The sequence below is a fragment of the Octodon degus genome, unplaced genomic scaffold (genome assembly GCF_000260255.1).
Source record: "Octodon degus isolate 3935 unplaced genomic scaffold, OctDeg1.0 scaffold00153, whole genome shotgun sequence".
NCBI lineage: Eukaryota > Metazoa > Chordata > Mammalia > Rodentia > Octodontidae > Octodon > Octodon degus.
This window is the reverse complement of record NW_004524729.1, coordinates 5802529-5819924: the sequence shown is the minus strand read 5'-3', so window position 1 is coordinate 5819924 and position 17396 is coordinate 5802529. Positions and strand designations below refer to the sequence as shown.

General features: G+C 44.5%; 1 protein-coding gene across 1 annotated transcript in view; it reads right to left on the bottom strand.

The window, feature by feature from the left end:
• The window catches only part of Mov10l1 (Mov10 RISC complex RNA helicase like 1), a 69910-nt gene that overhangs the window by 23218 nt on the left and 29296 nt on the right, over positions 1-17396 (bottom strand). The window contains exons 11-15 of the mRNA XM_004642470.2: positions 10241-10418; positions 9873-9943; positions 6063-6154; positions 2918-2976; positions 507-604 (exon numbers count right to left, since the gene is read on the bottom strand). Of these exons, the coding sequence (XP_004642527.1) occupies positions 507-604; positions 2918-2976; positions 6063-6154; positions 9873-9943; positions 10241-10418 (498 nt within the window). The remainder of the gene's footprint in view (positions 1-506; positions 605-2917; positions 2977-6062; positions 6155-9872; positions 9944-10240; positions 10419-17396) is intronic.

Below are 17396 nucleotides of genomic sequence, written 5' to 3'. Positions count from 1 at the left end.
GATGCATCTAGAAGTGAATTTATATATCCACTTAAGCTGGCCGTGGTGGCACACACCTCTAATTTCAGCACACTGGCAAAGGCAGCAAGGTCAAGTCGAGGCTGGGAAACTCAAGAGATACTCTGGTCCAAAATAAATGTTTCTGTATCAGTATATACAGAATAGTTAGGATAGATATACAGCTACTTTCTCGTAATTCAATGAGAAGAAAGATTTGTACTAACAGTGTTTGGACAGGATATCGTGTCTGCATCTTGTACTATTAATAACTACTATGAAAACAACAATATGCAACACATTATTGTAACTGTCCTACTATTCTGTTTTGAAACTGTCTCACTGCTATTTGTTTCTCAATAAAATTAATGAAAAAAGAAAAAAAAAAGGGCTGGAGACATAGCTCAGTGCAAAAGCCCTGGGTTCAATCCCCGGTACTGGGGCAAAACCCTACCAACCACCACCCTGACATAATCTACTTAAACATACTGAAGCCATAAAACCACTACCTTGGTGGTAGATTGTTCATCACTTTCGGTTTGTTGTGCATGGCTCCAATTGTCTGTTACCTGGGGAGACTGTAAAATTACTTCTTCTGGAAACAGTACTTTAAAACAAGAAAAAGAAAGTAGAAATTACTAAAAGGATTACAAATCATGAATGGAGACAAACATTCATGGTTGATCCCAAAGTAGTTCCTATTTTACTCCATTACGCTGTGGACCTCCTTTTATGTCATCTCTAAACTTAGCACTATGCTAGTTCTGTATATTATTTGCAACAAAGTCATTTAAGTTGTTTTTTTTCCATAATTTTATTGAGAAACAAATAGCAATGAGACAGTTTCAAACCAAATTGGTAGGACAGTTTCAATACTTAATACATTGCATACATTCTTCCTAGTGGTTAATTGCTGTACAAGATGTGGACTTGATATCCTATTTACAAACACTATTAGAACAAACCCTTCTATTCATTAAAAGAATGTAACTATATATCTATCTTAACCATTTTTTTTAATTTTTTAATTTTTTTTAACATTTATTGTGTGTGTGTGTGTGTGTGTGTGTGTGGCCAGCTCAGCCCACCAGGGGGCGGGGCTGGCTGGCATGTGGTGCTGGGGGATCGAACCGCGGTCCCTGTGCTTTGCCAAGCTTGTTCCAAGTAGGTGCTTTAGACCACTGAGCCATCTCTCCAGCCCCAATCCTAACCATTTTGAATACACAGATACCAAATGGACATTCATCTATATCCCCTTTTTTTGTTTAGTTATTTGAATATTATAGGTGTGTTAACTCAGCAAAACATCTCAAAAGAGTCCAGTAGTCCATAATAGTATTGGGTCTTCTGCTTGACTGGCAATGTCAGAAATTGTTGACCTGAGTCCCCTACAGCTCAACATAACAGCATGGCTTTACTTCTTATACTTCATTTTTATACTGTTCTGCTGGATGGTTAAGACCAAGGTAAAGCAGGACTTATGCAACAAGAGTTGTAGCTTTTGGGTCTGATAAGGTCAGTGAAATCCCCTCAGGATTTATCCTGAGACCCTGTACCTCAGATTGTAGATCCTTTTTGAGTGTCAGCCATGTGGATGAGTCACAGCGATTGCTTGGCCAATGTGCTCTCTGTGAAAGTCTGAGAGAATGTTTTCTCTCCATGTGACTCTCCTTAGGCACACTCTACATCATTGATCACTTTCCTCTTTGGCCCCATAATCTCCTTGATCAGAAAATTTGGGACACTACTGAGTTCCATGACGTTACAGTACAAGTTCTCGTATGTCCTGAGTCTTAATTGACCTTGGAAGGCTAGGGCCAAAATGTTGGCTTTCCTTGCGGCCCTCCTTTTTCTCTAATTTTGGTCTGCAAACTTAGGTTGTTAACCCTCCAAAAGAGAAGCTTATTGTTATTACCTTATAACCTAGGCTGTTAAGCTTAACCTCACTATCTGTCTGAATATCAAACATCTTAGGCATAACATGGAACAGATATTTTTCATCAAGTATTGATATGTTGAACTTTAAGTTCCTACAGAATGATGAAAAAACATTTAAAAATTACAATATATATTAAAAGTAGGCAGGGGCTGGAGAGATGGCTCAGTGGTCTAAAGCACCTACTTGAAACAAGCTTGGCAAAGCACAGGGACTGCGGTTCGATCCTCCAGCACCACATGCCAGCCAGCCCCGCCCCCGGTGGGCTGAGCTGGCCACACACACACACACACACACACACACAATAAATAAAATGTAATAAATAAATAAATAAATAATTACTTTTAAAAAAAAGTAGGCATAAAGAATTATATAATTCTTACGTTTACACATAAGTCCAAAAATCTAACCATATACAACCTCGAAGCAGGACAGTCCCACAACATTCCTTTTCCTGTCTCCTGCCTTCATTCACCACCCCCTTCTTTTCGAACAACCATCTACCTGAGAGACAGCACAGCAGTAACTGGCATGTCATGACAAGCAGCCCATATTCAGAATACCAGAATGACAGGTACTCCAAGCATGAACCTATTATTACAGTTAAGTTGTTTCTTTAAGTACAAAATGAATTGTATGACAGGAGTATAATGTAATTAGTTAATTTTCAATTATTTAAGTATGCTATTTTTATTTATTTTATTTTTTCATTTCTTGGCAGAACGGGGGATTGAACTCAGGCTCTTGTGCTTGCCAGGGAAGCACTTATTCCACTGAGCCATCTCCCTGGCCCTTTATTTTTAAGTATGCTATTTTTATGTAGCCAAAGTAGCAAAATGACACAATTTCCCAATAGCAAAAATAAGAACATGATTATTTCTACTTGTTATATATGGTTAAAGATACTGTTTTATATAGTATTTCACATAAAAGCTATAAAAACACTCTGAGAATGTTGTTATGCTATTACTGTGACAATACTACCTTTTACACCTAAGTGGATGGCTTGTTCAAGTGCAAAGTGACATCGTCTGCTTGTGGTCCTAACAGAAAACACAAAATAAAAGTTTTAAATTTAGATTTTTTTTTTTTGTCTTTCTGAGACAGGATCTTACTATGCTGTCCAGGCTGCCTTTGAGCTCACTGTGTAGCCCGGGCAACAATCCTCCTGCCTCAGCCTCCATGAGTACCATGCCTAGCTAAATTTAGAACTATTAAGGCTAGTGAAGGTCTGGGGAGGTGTCAGGTCACGAGGACAGTGCCAGGCCGGCAGTTTAGTCATGAAGGGAGTGGCTCTGTGGCAAGGCGAGCTCGGGTTCACTTCCCTACTTCCGCCTGCTCCCCACTCCCCCAGCCCTCTTTGTCCTTGGGAGTGCTCTCACCACGTGATGCCCTCTGCTATATCACGAGGTAGCAAGAAAGCCTCACTGCTACTTTATCTGCTGGCTCCCCAGCCTCTAGACCTGGAAAAGCAAATTTTTCTTTTTTTTTTTTTTTGGAGGCTCGAAATGCCTTTAGGGCATTTCTGGTTTGCAGTGCCTGTCTGGGTTGGAACCCCAGAAGCTTGAGCTTGAGGGTTTGTTTAAGCAGCACTTAAGCAACTGAGCTACTGGGCAGGTCCCCATTCTTCTTTTTTTAAAATAGGGTACAGTCTGTGATATTCTGTTGTAGCAACATTAAAGACTAAAATAATAACCCTTAAGACATCTCATCAATATAACCTTTACAAAACAGAGACCAGGTTAGAGCTCAGTCTTACAAAGTCTCAGAATCACCACTGGTAACACAAAGCACTCAAAGGTTGCTTTCCTACATGTGACTATGCAACTACGAGAAAATCAGGAATTTCAAAGAGATAGATGGTAGAACATCAAGGATTCTTTCCTTTCTGGAACTATATACGTTCTCAAGTATGACATAAGTAAGCAGGAGAAATGAAAATACAGCCTATAAAATGTGAGGAAATAATATTAGCGCCAAGAGAAAAGTATTACTGATTGTGAGGGTTGCTTCCTTGAAATTCACTGAAAGCAATGACAAGAACACATAAAATAAAATTCCACCTTCAGTGAAACTGGATGACTAAAGTGCCAAAGCACAAATAAAGACGAGACTCTGTTCCATAAAGGAAATCTAGACTGGCACAAGCAAAAGCACAAGAGCCAGCTCAGACCCGCTCAAAACCCGGCCACATACAGATCTCCAGAAAAACTCCGATGTGGGTGCTTACAGGTACCTTACTGGTTCCCCACTGCCTCAAGAAATACGTGTGTGTGCCCGAGGTCACGGTCAGATGTTGCAGTTGGGGTGTGCTGTGGTTTGGGTGTATCTGCCCCCACAGGCTCATGCAGTCATTGGGGTGCAGTTCTACAGGCCGCAATTAACTCATGATCCGAGCCTGGGAATGTGGGTGTACTGCGGGGATAATGGGTGCCAGTGATACACCGGCCTGCAGTGTGTGTGTGGGGGACTCGCTCTGTGCCGCCATTGCTGCTGCCCCTCCTCCCACGTGCTCTGCTCTTTGCCGCCACCATGAAAGGCTGCCCTCTGCCACGTGCCACCCTGCCTGGGAGCCAGCCAAGTGTGGACTGAAACCTCCAGCAGCTGTGAGCAAAATAAACCTCTCCTTCCTTCCTTCCTTTTGGGCGTCAGGTATTTTGTCCCAGCAATGACAGAAGAGTAACTGAGACAGGTGCATACAGAAGCTGCCAGTAAGCACCCTGAGGGGCTGTAGACACTGCAGAAGCCCGTATCTCCACCTGCCCTGTGATAAGCAGTCGGGCTGGCCAGATGGCTCAGCAGACCAACACACCCGCTTAGGCAGAAGCAGGAACCAGGTTCCATCCCCTGCATGCCAAGCCAGGCCAGGCCCTGACCCCGGGGTGTGCCGAGACGGGGCATGGTGGCGCACACCTGTAATCCCAGCGCTTGGGAGGCTAAGAATAGGAGGGTCACTACGAGTCCAATCTGTGTAGTGAGACCCTGTAGACCCTGTGCTAGACACATAAAAACCGGTACTCAGTCTCCCAAGATAAATGCCTGAGAGAGAATGAACTCCACTCAAAGAGAGTTACAGCAAGCCATGGGCTAAGCTAGGACTTAGCAAACTGACTCTTAAAAAAAATGTAAAGCAAAATCAGCAAAGCAGGAAAAGCTGAAGAAAGCCTGGACTGGCCCTGCTGCTCCACCCTTTTCCACTCATCAACACCTCCAAATAAGGGAGAGAAGAGGAAAGTTTTAAAAAACTTTTCAAAGCTGCCATGACAAACACTTCAAAACAAGAAAAGAACTGTACTATGCAAACAAACAAACACATATGAACCAGCATTCTAGTATCCTGTCTCCCAAAAGCCTTGAAGAAACATAAAGTAAATATAACCAATACATCGCAAACATATAGTAAGGGAGGAACTCACCACAGAAATTCTAAGGAAGTGTTGATATAAAGATACCTAGTCGAAATATTTCCTATCGGGCCAGGGAAATAGCTCAGTGGAATAAGCGCTTCCCTGGCAAGCACAAGGGCCTGAGTTCAATCCCCGGTTCCACAAAAAAAAAAAAAAAAAAAAAGAAAAACAAAAAGAGAAATATTTCCTATCATGTTGAAGAAAAACAACTAGCTCAGAAAATGCTGAAGAGGTAGTGAGACCACAGGAAGAAAGGGCCCGAGGTTCAGTCCGCAGTACTGCAACACACAAACACACGCATGCGCACACGCGCACACGTACACACACTGTTAACAGGGAGGGCATATTCCTGTCATCTCAGGGAGGCTGAGTCAGGAAGACTGCAAGGTCCAAAAGGAGCCTGGATAACTCAGGGCACACCTAAGATGTGCAGGAAGGGAGGCAGAGGCAGGAAGAAGCGCCGCACTGGGATGCCAGCTGAACGAGTGCAGGGCAAGCAGAGGGCTGTGGGCTGAGGGGCAGCGGGCCGGGCTCTGGGCCTGGCACCCGCGGCCCACAAAGAAGAACAGGCACAGCACGCACCTGTTTACGCCACAGCTTCCTGAGGGACAAAGCCACGCCCGAGGGCAGCACCACGGTGCTTGGGACCCTGAGGCACAAGAGGGCACGCCAGCTGACTCTCAGGCAGACGTCCCAAGGACGAGGACTCCCGAAGGCCTTACCTGTTGTACGTGAACTCCACATCCATAGGCTCAGAGTTGTATGTCTGTTCAAATTCTGTATTAAGTTTAAGAGTCACGTCTTCTTCATGAATCTAAAACAGAAGCAAGCAATTCAACTTCCACATATTTAACTTGACTTCTTGGAATACTCTTCTATGTATATCCAGCAACACACCATAAAGAATGTATTTACAAATCTGAGCCAAACTTTAATACCTTAAGTGTCTACAAAATTCACGGAAAGGATTAAATAACTTTGTCATTAAGTCACACAGGCAGGAGCCCTGGGCGGAACTCCGCTCGCAGCAGCAACACTGAGCACACTTGCTATGGGCCCGAGGCTCTGGACTGCATGGCAGCAGCAGGACCCCCTCGCGGGCAGCTGCAAGCGCAGCCGGGCGCATGTTCCTGGTGCACGAAAGCCTCTGCAGAACGGCTGCTGCCAGACTCTCCCTTGCCCCTAGTGTCAGCAACTAGAAAAAGCTAGACTGCCAAAAGCAATTCTTCATCATCTTTCCTGGACAAAAAGGAAAGAAAGTACATTTCTGAGAAAGTATGGGGAAAAATAGCAATGGAAACACAAAGCTACAATAGGAGCCCAATATCCTCAGGAGAATAAGGGAGCACTCAGGCAGGGTGGCTTCCTGAGGGCCAGGCTAAGCTCGGCAATGGTTCAGGAAGCTACGGCCCAAGTCAGTTCTCCAGACTGTGTGACACAAGGTTAATGCACATGGGGAACACTGGCATGGGCCCAGGTCAGTGCCCTCTTCTCAGCAGCCACTGCCACAAAGCCTCTCACAAGGAAAGCTAGCTCAACAGGGGTTGCAGAGTTTTCTGGAGATTATAAAAAACCAGAGTTAATCCAGAATCACTAGACACTAGACACACAAGTGAACCAACCACTAACAGCGAGGGCAACAGACTGCTCTCAGCAGGCAAGGGTGCCAACGGCATCACAGATTGATGTGTCCCTGGAGAGAAATCCGAAGGGCTGTGTATGAAGTAAGAAAGCAGAAGGCAAGAAAGGAAGCACATCACACAGCTGCTAGGGCCGCCCTAGAGAACGACACAGAGCACCGAGGCCTGAGAGCCGGAGGAGTACAAGGTGGCAGCATGTGTGTTGCTGTTTTTTCCTTGGGACACATTCCCAGGTAGGCAGGAGGAGTTGGAATGTGACCAGGTGACCGCAGGCAGTGCTGCGATCCCTTAGGCTCCCTCAACTGGTTCCCTAAGGGGGCATAATTTTCCAGTGTTGAGCGCGACCACTCATGACTGTCTCTGCTCGCTGTCCTTGCCTCGTCACCTTTAGTATGGTAACTACCTGTCCTAGATGTGACTCCTCCCAAGAGCCTTCTGTACCAGCCTAGTGTCTGCACCAGGATGACAGAACCAAGCAAAGCCATGGCTGGGACCTACAGAACACAATGAGCAAGCTGACTTGATGGCACACTGGGCACCTTACAGGACTGTGGTGCCTCAGTACTGCGCCAGGCCAGCTGCTTGCTGTATGAGCTCTAGCTGAATCACTGGGCAGCTCTACCACCCACACCCAGCATGTGCTTCAGGAACCCAGGGGCCAAAGGGCAGGGCCTCCTGCCGGGACCTTTGGTCCTGTTTCTTTGGAGGCTCTGGGGCCCAGAGCTTTCCCACTCTACACAGTAGCTGGCTACTTGGAAGTGAAGATGGTCACCCACCTGGCCATCTGTGGACTCCACATGCCACTTGGCTAAAGCAGGGAGGGCTATGGAGTTGCTGAGGGATGGACTAAGTGGCTGCTGCTCTACAGTGGGGGATGCAGCCTACCCATCACACTGTCGCTGACTGATGACGTCTTGGCCATCACTAGCATGGGCACTCAGGACAAGCCCTGAGGAGTGCAGCACTGCTCTCCCCTACTAACTCGTGGTACAGAGCCTGGAGGTCCTGCCTGAGGCAGAAGGGCAGAGAAGCCTGAAATTCTAGCATTATCTCATCAACTGGACTGACAAGGCTGTGTGGCCTTTGTCCCTGCTTTTCTCAGCCTTGTTCTCTGGCGGCAGTCAACCTTTCAGCCAAGGTTACAGGCTATCAGCACAGCCCTGCGGGAAGCCTGGGTCATGGCAGGACTCATGATGCTGGGGAGGGTAAAAACAGTGTATTAACCAGAAGCCAGTTCCTTACCGACATCAGTGTAACAAGGACGTATGCCAACACTCTCACACAAAAGGTTGCTCTTCCTGGCTCTCTAAATCTCAACTCCCCTTTGAGTGAGGACACGAGGACAGGAAAGATGCCCTCTACTTAGCAGAGGAAAACACACGAGAGAGACAGCTCTTCAGCAGACCAAGTGACCCAAAGCAAAGGAGGTAATATAATGGCAGTAATCAGTTAAGGGGGTACAAGCATGTCTACTGCCCCCTATGCCAGGGCTAGACCTCCTGCCACATGAGTGATAATTTAGCTGCTCGGGGTGCAAGGATGGAGGGCCCTTTGAGAGCTGCCAATGCCAGCAATGGCACCTGGGTCTGATCTGGGTGGGAAGGGGATCTCACGAGCCTGGGCCTTGCACTTCTGGGGCTTTATTCCGCAAACTCCCAGACTACTGTTCTCCAAGCCTGGCTTGCTACCCCAGAAGCAGTTCTGAGAGCTGCCCAGAACCCTTGCTCCCAGCAGCTGGCACAGGCTTCTGACACCTACAGTGAGAACCCTGACTGATCCAATCCCTGCCATGAGATGAGGAGATCTGGACTCTACTCCAAAGACACCAGCCTCTACGCCCTGCTTAAGTCTTCCATATCTTCTGTGACGACTTTCAAGGACCTTTCTGGCAATTAAAATTCTCTGTCAAGCCTACTGAGGCCATCTCTCCTCAGGACTAGAGATCCATCTCTGGAAGAGTTTGTCTTTGCAGCAGGCTTCCTCTTGTGCTCAGTGGAGACTTTGCACTGTTTCCCACTGCTGCTGGAGGAAACTCAGGGCAAAGCCAGCCTGCAGCTCAATCCTCAAGTGCTATGCTGAATCATCAGGAGTTCCCCAAGCCTTGTGACATATATATATATGTTATACACATATATATTTTTTCTTTTATTTGGTGCAGGGTCTCAGTTTGAAGCTTGGACTTGCAGTGATCCTCCTGTCTCAGCCTCTCCAGTGCTGGGATTACAGGTGTGTACCACCATGCCCAGTTCTGGTAGTCGGCACGGCATACCCAGGGTTCTTGGGCCCACACAGCATATTATACCTGTGACTGAGCCCAGGTCCTTGCACTTGCCAGGCAGGTGCTTAGACCACCGAGCCATCTCCCCAGCCCAACCTTCTGAGAAAACATCACATCTTTCAACGGAGCCAAGCACAAAACCCATGTCAGGGCACAGAAAAGAGCAGATGTGCTTGCAAGAGTAAGCATCCCCTTCTCAGGCATACCCCAGCGTTATTCTTTGGGCCATGCTTACTCTCTGAGCAGTGAAAACCAGCCCAAGAATCACAAAGCCTTCAGGCACCGTGACCCAGATCACGGGACAGATCAGCCAACCAGACCTCTAGCCCAACCTGAGAGCTGCACACTCTAATGTATCCTTCTTTCTAGCCTACTCCCCTACAATCTCTTGATGAACAGATGCCTCGTCAACTAAATGCAAACATCATGAGTTATGCGTAACTTACAAGTCACCTGGCTGAAAACTACAGATACTAAGCTCCCTTTACCATCAAAAATGGATGATAAAGATTCATTTTATCTGCAAATTTCCCAATCATAGCTCAAATCCAAGGGAGCCCCTTCCCAGAGTGGCTGAATCGGCCTGAATTCCCTCTTCAGTACTGTCCTCTTACCTCCATCACATAGCCGATGTACTCGATGACATGTCCATTATACTCTTGAGATTTTAAAATCAGCTTGTCACCTAGTTAAAAATACATCACTGTGTCAAACCTACTCGAAATCACCACTTTATCCTACTATATGATGCAATAAATCCCTAAGGAAGAATAAAATAGAAAATTATTTGGATGAGCTGCCCAAATGATGTGCAACCACAAAAGCTGCATGTTTAATTTACACAGATCACTGATCAAATATAAGCGAAATACTATGCAGAAGGGCAGACAGGAATCTGTGTGCCTGTGGCCAGTTCAGAGTGCTCTTCTGCCACATGTGTCTGCCTGCTGGGCTCCCGGGAAACCTGACAGTGCAGCTGCACCTGTGTACAGGGACGGCCTGCTCTCAGCCAAGCCAGGGACCTCCAGCACCAGCAGATCCCCGTTCCTCTTCAAGGTGACTCCGCTCATGCTGTAATCCTTCAGCTCCATTTCTGCATGGATCTCCTCAAGCCACAGCAGAGTGGAGAACTTCTCCTTGTAGTTTGACATGTTCAAAAGCTGAAAAAGAATTAGGTCAGCCAGTGACACCAGGGCAACATGGCCACACATCCATGACTGAGGACAAAGCGGCTCTGGAGTAAGTCCACACAGTTCTATTTAGCAATCTACCTCTCTACTGAGGTGGCTCAAGGACAGAGGTCAGAGCCCAACATGCTCCCTGCCTGCAGCCTGTGGAAGACCACAAGACTCTGTAGGAAAGTCCTTCTCTTTTATTGGCCATGCCACCAGCTGTCACCATGCCTCTTCCCTCAGCTGTCTCTGATGTTTCTGTTCTCTGCCAGGTCTTCTGAGTTTTCTCTAAAAGCTCCATTTCAATTTCCAGACATCCATAGAGAAGGATAGCGCCTCCACCCAGCAAGACATCCATAGAGAAGGATAGCGCCTCCACCCAGCAAGATGGAGTGGCAAAGCTCAGCCTTATCTTCTTGCTAAAATAACTCGGAAATACCTAAGCATAAGGGCAAGTTCCTGGAAATACAGAACTTTACCAGACAAAGAAATAAAAATTCTGGGGCTGGTGAGATGGCTCAGTGGTCTAAAGCACCTACTTAGAACAAGCTAAGCTATGCAAAGCACAGGGACCACGGTTCAATCCCCCAGCACCACATGCCAGCCCGCCCCGCCCCCTGGTGGGCTGAGCTGGCCACACACACACACAAAATAAATAAAAAAAAAATAAAAATATTAAATCAGAAATAAAAAGTGTGAGCAGAGTCGTAACTACTAAAGAGACTGATTCAGTAGTCAAAAACCTCTGACAAAAATCCTGATGGCTACACAGGAAAGTCTGCTAAACATTTAGAGGAACTGACACAAACACTTCCCAAACCTTTCCAAAACCTGAAGAGATCACTTCCTAATTCATTGTAAGAGGCCATCATGATACTGATACCAAAGCCAGGCAAGAAGGCTACCAGGGAATAGCGAGCCAGGAGTGGCGGTACATACTTTCAGTCCCAGCTACACAGAATGCAGAGCCTGGATGACCGAGCCCAAGAATTCAAGCCTGGGTGATACAGCAGATCTCACTTAAAAACAAAATCAAGACAACCTAACAAGTCAATATGTTATGAACGTGATACAAAATTTGTCAGCAGAGTGTTAGCAAAGAAAATGCAAGAGCATGTTAAAAGGATTACATACCATGAACACATGAGACTCACCCTTAGAAAGCAGGAATAGCTCAACCTATGAAAATCAAAGACTATGCCGCTTCAACAGAATGAAGGAAAAAGCACATGATCATCCCTACTGATACAGAAAAAGCACTCATCAAAATTCAAAACTCTCTCATGATAAAAACACAGACCAACCCAGGCCCTGGAGGCAACCTCAACATGATAAAAATTCCAAACCTATGAACATACTTGATGGTGGAAGACTGAACATTTTTTTTCTCTAAGACCAGCAACCAAACAAATATACCTCTCTCCCACTTCACCTAATTTTTAAAGTCCTTGCAAGAATGATTAGGAAAGAAAAAGAAAACAATCATAAAGGAAGAAGTAAAATTATCTCTGTTTGAAGATGGCATGATTTTACATTAGAAAACTCTAGTCCAAAATTAATTTGTTAGAATTGTAAAAATTTATCAAAGATGCAGATTACACAGTGAAGACTCAAAAGTTAGCTGCAACAGGAGCTGGAGAGATAGCTCGGCAGTCTAAAGTACAAGGATCTGGGTTTGATCCCCAGTACCACTTGCTGCGCTGGCCACCAAGGCCAGGTGTGGTGGCCCATACCTGTAATGCCAGCGCCGGGGAGGCTGAGACAGGAAGACCGTTACAAGTCTGAAGCGCAGAGCGAGACCCTGTATCTATCAAACAAACAAACTACAGGAAACTATCAAAGTAATTCTATTTATAGTAGCATCAAAAATTAAAATACTCAAGAAAATAATGCATCAAGTGAAAGGCTAGTGTGCTAAAAACTACAAAACATTAGCAAAAAAATGAAAATATAAGGTGGAAGCACAATGTATTCATGAAGTAAAATATTTAACATGATTAAAATATTTACACTAACCAAACTGATCTCCAGATTCAATGTTACACCTAACAAAATTCCAATGACTTTTTTCAAAAACAGAAAAAATTCATATGGAATCTCAAAGGATGCTGAATAGCCAAAATAATCTTGGAAAAGATGAACAAGGCTGGCGGGTTCACTTTCAAAACTTACTACCACGCTACAGTAATCAAAAAACAGCATAGTTTCGACCCGTGGACAGAGAGGGTGCTTAGCAGTAACCCTCACATATATGGACGAGTGATTTATGGCAAGTGTACAAAGACCATTTACCGGGGAAAGAATACTCTCTTCAACAAATGGTGCTCAGAAAATTGGCTATGCACATGCAAAAGAAGGAGGTGGCCCCTTACCTGAGCAATACCAACACTGAAAATAGATCACATAACTAAATGAAGGCCTAAGAAGCCATGAGGAAATCTTCATGCCATGAGAGTGCCCCATGATTCCTCACATATGGTGCTAAAGGCAAAGGCAACGAAGAAAATAAGGCAACTGGATGACCTCGAAATGTAAACACTTTGGCCACAGATCTAGCTCAGCACCTGATGGATGTAAGGTTCTGAGTTTGATTCCTGGAATAACAACAACAACAACAAATTTTGTGCACTAAAAGATACTTTTCACAAAAAGATATTCTATAGAATGGAAAAAAAAGAAAACCATTTATTTATTTATTTTATTTTATTTGGTACAGGGTCTCACCATGCAGGTTGGACTCATAGTGATCCTCCTGTCTCAGCCTCCCCAGTGCTGGGATTACAGGCATGTGCCACCACACCTGGTTTTGGTGGCTGGCACAGTGCCCCCAGGGTTCCAGGGCTGGTGTGGCATGTGGTACTGGGGATCAAACCCGGGTCTTTGTGCTTGCCAGGCAGGAGTTTAGACTGCCAAGCTATCTCCCTAGCCCAAATGGAAAATTTTGAAAATTATGTATTTAAGGCAATATGACCTAGAATATACAGAGGAAGCCTTACAATTCACCAACAACAAAAACACCCAATACATCAACTGACACAAAGACTTGTAGACATTTTTCCAAAGAAGCTAACAGCAGGCATATTGTCCACATCACTAATCATTAGGGAATGCAAATCAAAAGCACGAGGTACCACTTCATATTTCCATTAGAATGGCCACTATGAAGAATACCAACAACAAAGAAAACAAAGTATCGGGTGCTACCAGGCGTGGGAAGAGGCTGGAACTCCTCATGCACTGTTAGAAGGGCACGAAAAATGTGCACAGCTGCTACGGGCAGTGCTACGGACGCTCCTCCACAGGATTACCGCAAGGCCCAGCAAGTTCCCCTCTCGTTATCTGCCCGAGAGGCTGAAAGCAGAGTCTGAAAGAGATGACGTGTTCACAGCAGCCCTATGCGCAGCCGAAACAAGGAAATACGGACGATGCACGCACGACTGTACCATGGCTCATCCGTAAAATGGAGCATCATTTAGCCTCAACAAAAGAGAATTCTGATACACACTACAAGATGGAGAGACCTTGAAGTCATTACACTGAGTGAAATGAACTAGCCACGAGAGAACCAATGCTGCACAACTCCACTTGCATGAAGTTCCTAGAATCATCGAATTCAGATGCAGGAAGTTGAATGGTGGTCACCAGGTGGTGGGAAATGAGGAGATCTTTCATGGGGACAGTTTCCATTTCATAAGATGAGAAACGTTAGTTTTTGGGGCTGGTGAGATGGCTCAGTGGTCTAAAGCACCTACTTAGAACAAGCTAAGCTAAGCAAAGCACAGGGACCGCGGTTCGATCCCCAGCACTACATGCCAGCCCGCCCCGCCCCCTGGTGGGCTGAGCTGGCCACACACACACACACACACACACACACAAATAAATAAATAATTTTAAAAAAGTTAGTTTTTAGAAGAGCTATAACCATAAGTTACATATCCTTTATTCCATGCGGCAAGCCACAATTCTTTGAAAATTTTATTTTCTTGAAACAGCAGAAAACAAAGAAAATCCTCTAGGGCTTGCCTTTTTTATATCCAAGGAAAAATGATCTATGAAACTGAAATACAAAGATACAAAAATTTCACAACTCAGCAAACAAATGATTACAGTAAATCTAGGAATTAGGGAACTTGCATTTGGGCCACCAGGAGTTCTATGAGTCCTCGATTATTCTGTGATAAAGATAAGCTCAGAGATCACTCTAGTTACTATGAATTGTTGTAAAAGTTTCTATCAGAAGATTCTGCAAAAAATGTATTTTTCAAAGAGAGGCAAGAAAAACAACTGCAAGATGTTCTTCAGCCTCTTATTTTTAGATGCATGAATTTAATTTTCCTGTCCCGAAACTGTGCACCTCGGAAGACTTGAAGCAGAGAAAGGGCTGAGCACACGAGAGCATGCAGGACTGCACCACAGACTCTGGGACAGTGCTGGGCTCCCTGCTCTGCTCCTTGCTAGCTGAGCGCTCATCTCCCCTTGAGTCTCTTTTATTGTAATCAAAATATTCGGCTTTCATGAATACGATCACCCATAATTTCTTTACTCTTCTTTAGAAATCTTCCTCTGCCATTATTTTCTTTTGTTTGTAACTTACTGGACAGTAGTAATAACATATACTTTTTGGGGGGTCTTATTTCCTTATCTCTTACCCCCCCTTTGTTTTTGTGGAACAGGGCTTGAACTGACCCTTGTGCTTGCCAGGCAAGCGCTTATTCTACTGAGCCAGCTCCCTGGCTAGACAGCAGTAAAACTTTAAAAATGTCTATATTTCCCCCAAATTGCTTATTACTGATGACAAGGCAAACTTTTCCATTTTTCAGTTTGTCCTACATTTTACAAATTCTCTTCTCAGGTATTTAATCTGTCATTTCTTTCAAAACTTAAATTTTTATTATTTATTTAATTTTTTGAGAGGGCCTCATTGAGCAGTTCAGGTCAACCTTGAGTTCACTATGCAGCTCAGGCTGGCCTTGAACTCATGGTGATCTCCCTACCTCAGCCTCTGGGGTGCTGGGATTAGAGGCATGCATCACCACACGGGGCTCTTAACTTTAATTAGAATAAAAAAAATCTATTTAGTGACTACTAAATATTCACTTTTTCAAGTAAAACCTCCCTGAAATTATGTATATACAGAAAGGGTACTTACCTGTTACTTTTGCCATGGATAACATGATGCATAGCCATATCTCTAAGAACAGTTTTGGAGACTGCCAGTAGTGATGGTTGTACAACATTTTTTTTTTTTTTTTTGCAGAACCAGGGATTGAACTCAGGCCCTTGCGCTTGCCAGGGAAGCGCTTATTCCACTGAGCCATCTCCCCGGCCCCTCCCTTTAAAAATTCTGAATATATTTATACTACTGAGTACAGTGCATGGGTAAGATGATTAGATTTTGTTACGTGTTCAGCATACAATAAAAAACCCTGCACACATCAATCAGCTTTATTCATAATTGCTGAAATTAGAAACAATCAAGATGCCTTGTAGTAGATCAATGGATAAACTGGAATATACCCAGAAATGGAGTATTATCAGCACTAATAAGTAAGTTTTGGAAAAGACAGATGTGACAAAACATGGAAGAAAACTCAATGTATTGTATGAATTCTTTCTAGATATCCCCTCAAAGGCTCCTACAGTCATGGGGAGCAGGCTTTTCCTAAGTGACTGAATCTAGAACTGATTCATGGTCTCACGTTGGGATTACGGACGTGAGTGCTACACTCTGCCTCGGGCAAGTGGCCTACATACAGTATGAGGGACAGAGTCTCTCCCTTGTTGCTTCTGCTACCTTCTGCCCACCAGGAATTGCTCTCCTCTGTGAAGCCACTCTGCCTGCGTGCCAGCCGTTTATGAACTGAAACCTCTACAAACTGTGAGCTAAATAAATCTTTCTTTCTTTAACTCTGGGTGTTGGGTATTTTGTCCCAGCAATGAGAAAAGTGAGACATATATATTAAAAAATAGAAACCAACATTAAAAAGGCTACATATTGTGTAGTTTCTCTTATGAGACACTGTGGAAAAGGCAAAACTAGAGAGGTCAGCAACTTGCAAGACTAAGGGGAGTTGGAATGAAAATGCAGCCCAGAGGACTGAGTGCGGTGGAACTGCTTCTGATGATACCACAACGGTAGACACACGCCATGGCACTTGTGTCCAAACCCGCAGAATGTACGAGACCAAGGGTGAGCCCGTGTGACCTATGGGCGTTGGGTGATCATGATGAGTCAAAGCAGGGTCATCAGCAAATGTGCCCTTCTGGTGGGAATGTGCAGAGTGGGATTTTGCAGTATCATACAGTATACATACGTTGTTAAAGTTATGTAGGTTTATGAGTTTAGACAATAGTTAAGAACATAAAAGTGTTTTTGAAAGTGTGGGAAAGATTTATAAGAGTGTGGAAAGGGTTTATAAAGCCTTAAAATATATGCAAATACTAAAGTAACTATAATGTCACTGCTTCTCTGATTTTTCACCCATCTCAGGGTGTCTGGAACACAGCCTCCACATTAAGTAAGGGACCGCTGGGTAGATTTAGTATTAAGTATCTCAGCATCCCACTCTAACAATTTAACCCCAAACCCAAACCAACTAACATACCGAAACAGTAAAAGTCTTCACTTCCACAGGATGGCTTTTACCTACACATATAACATGTCGCCAGCACAGCACACACCTAACTTACTCTTGCTACCCAAAGTCGCCCCACAGGTTACCCCGCCTCGGATCGGGGACTCTGAGTTTTAAGCTTGTATATGACTTAATACTACTCCTCACTTTGATACATAATTATATGCCCCCATCCCTGGTTTAACTGCAAGTACGGAGCCAGGATTTTTCCCTTGGAAGTAAGACCCACATCCAACATAACTTCTTTGGAACTGTCAGAACCTAACTCAACACATACAGTCAGTTCTAAAAAATAACTAAGTGAATGCAACAAGTAACCACCTGCTAAAGA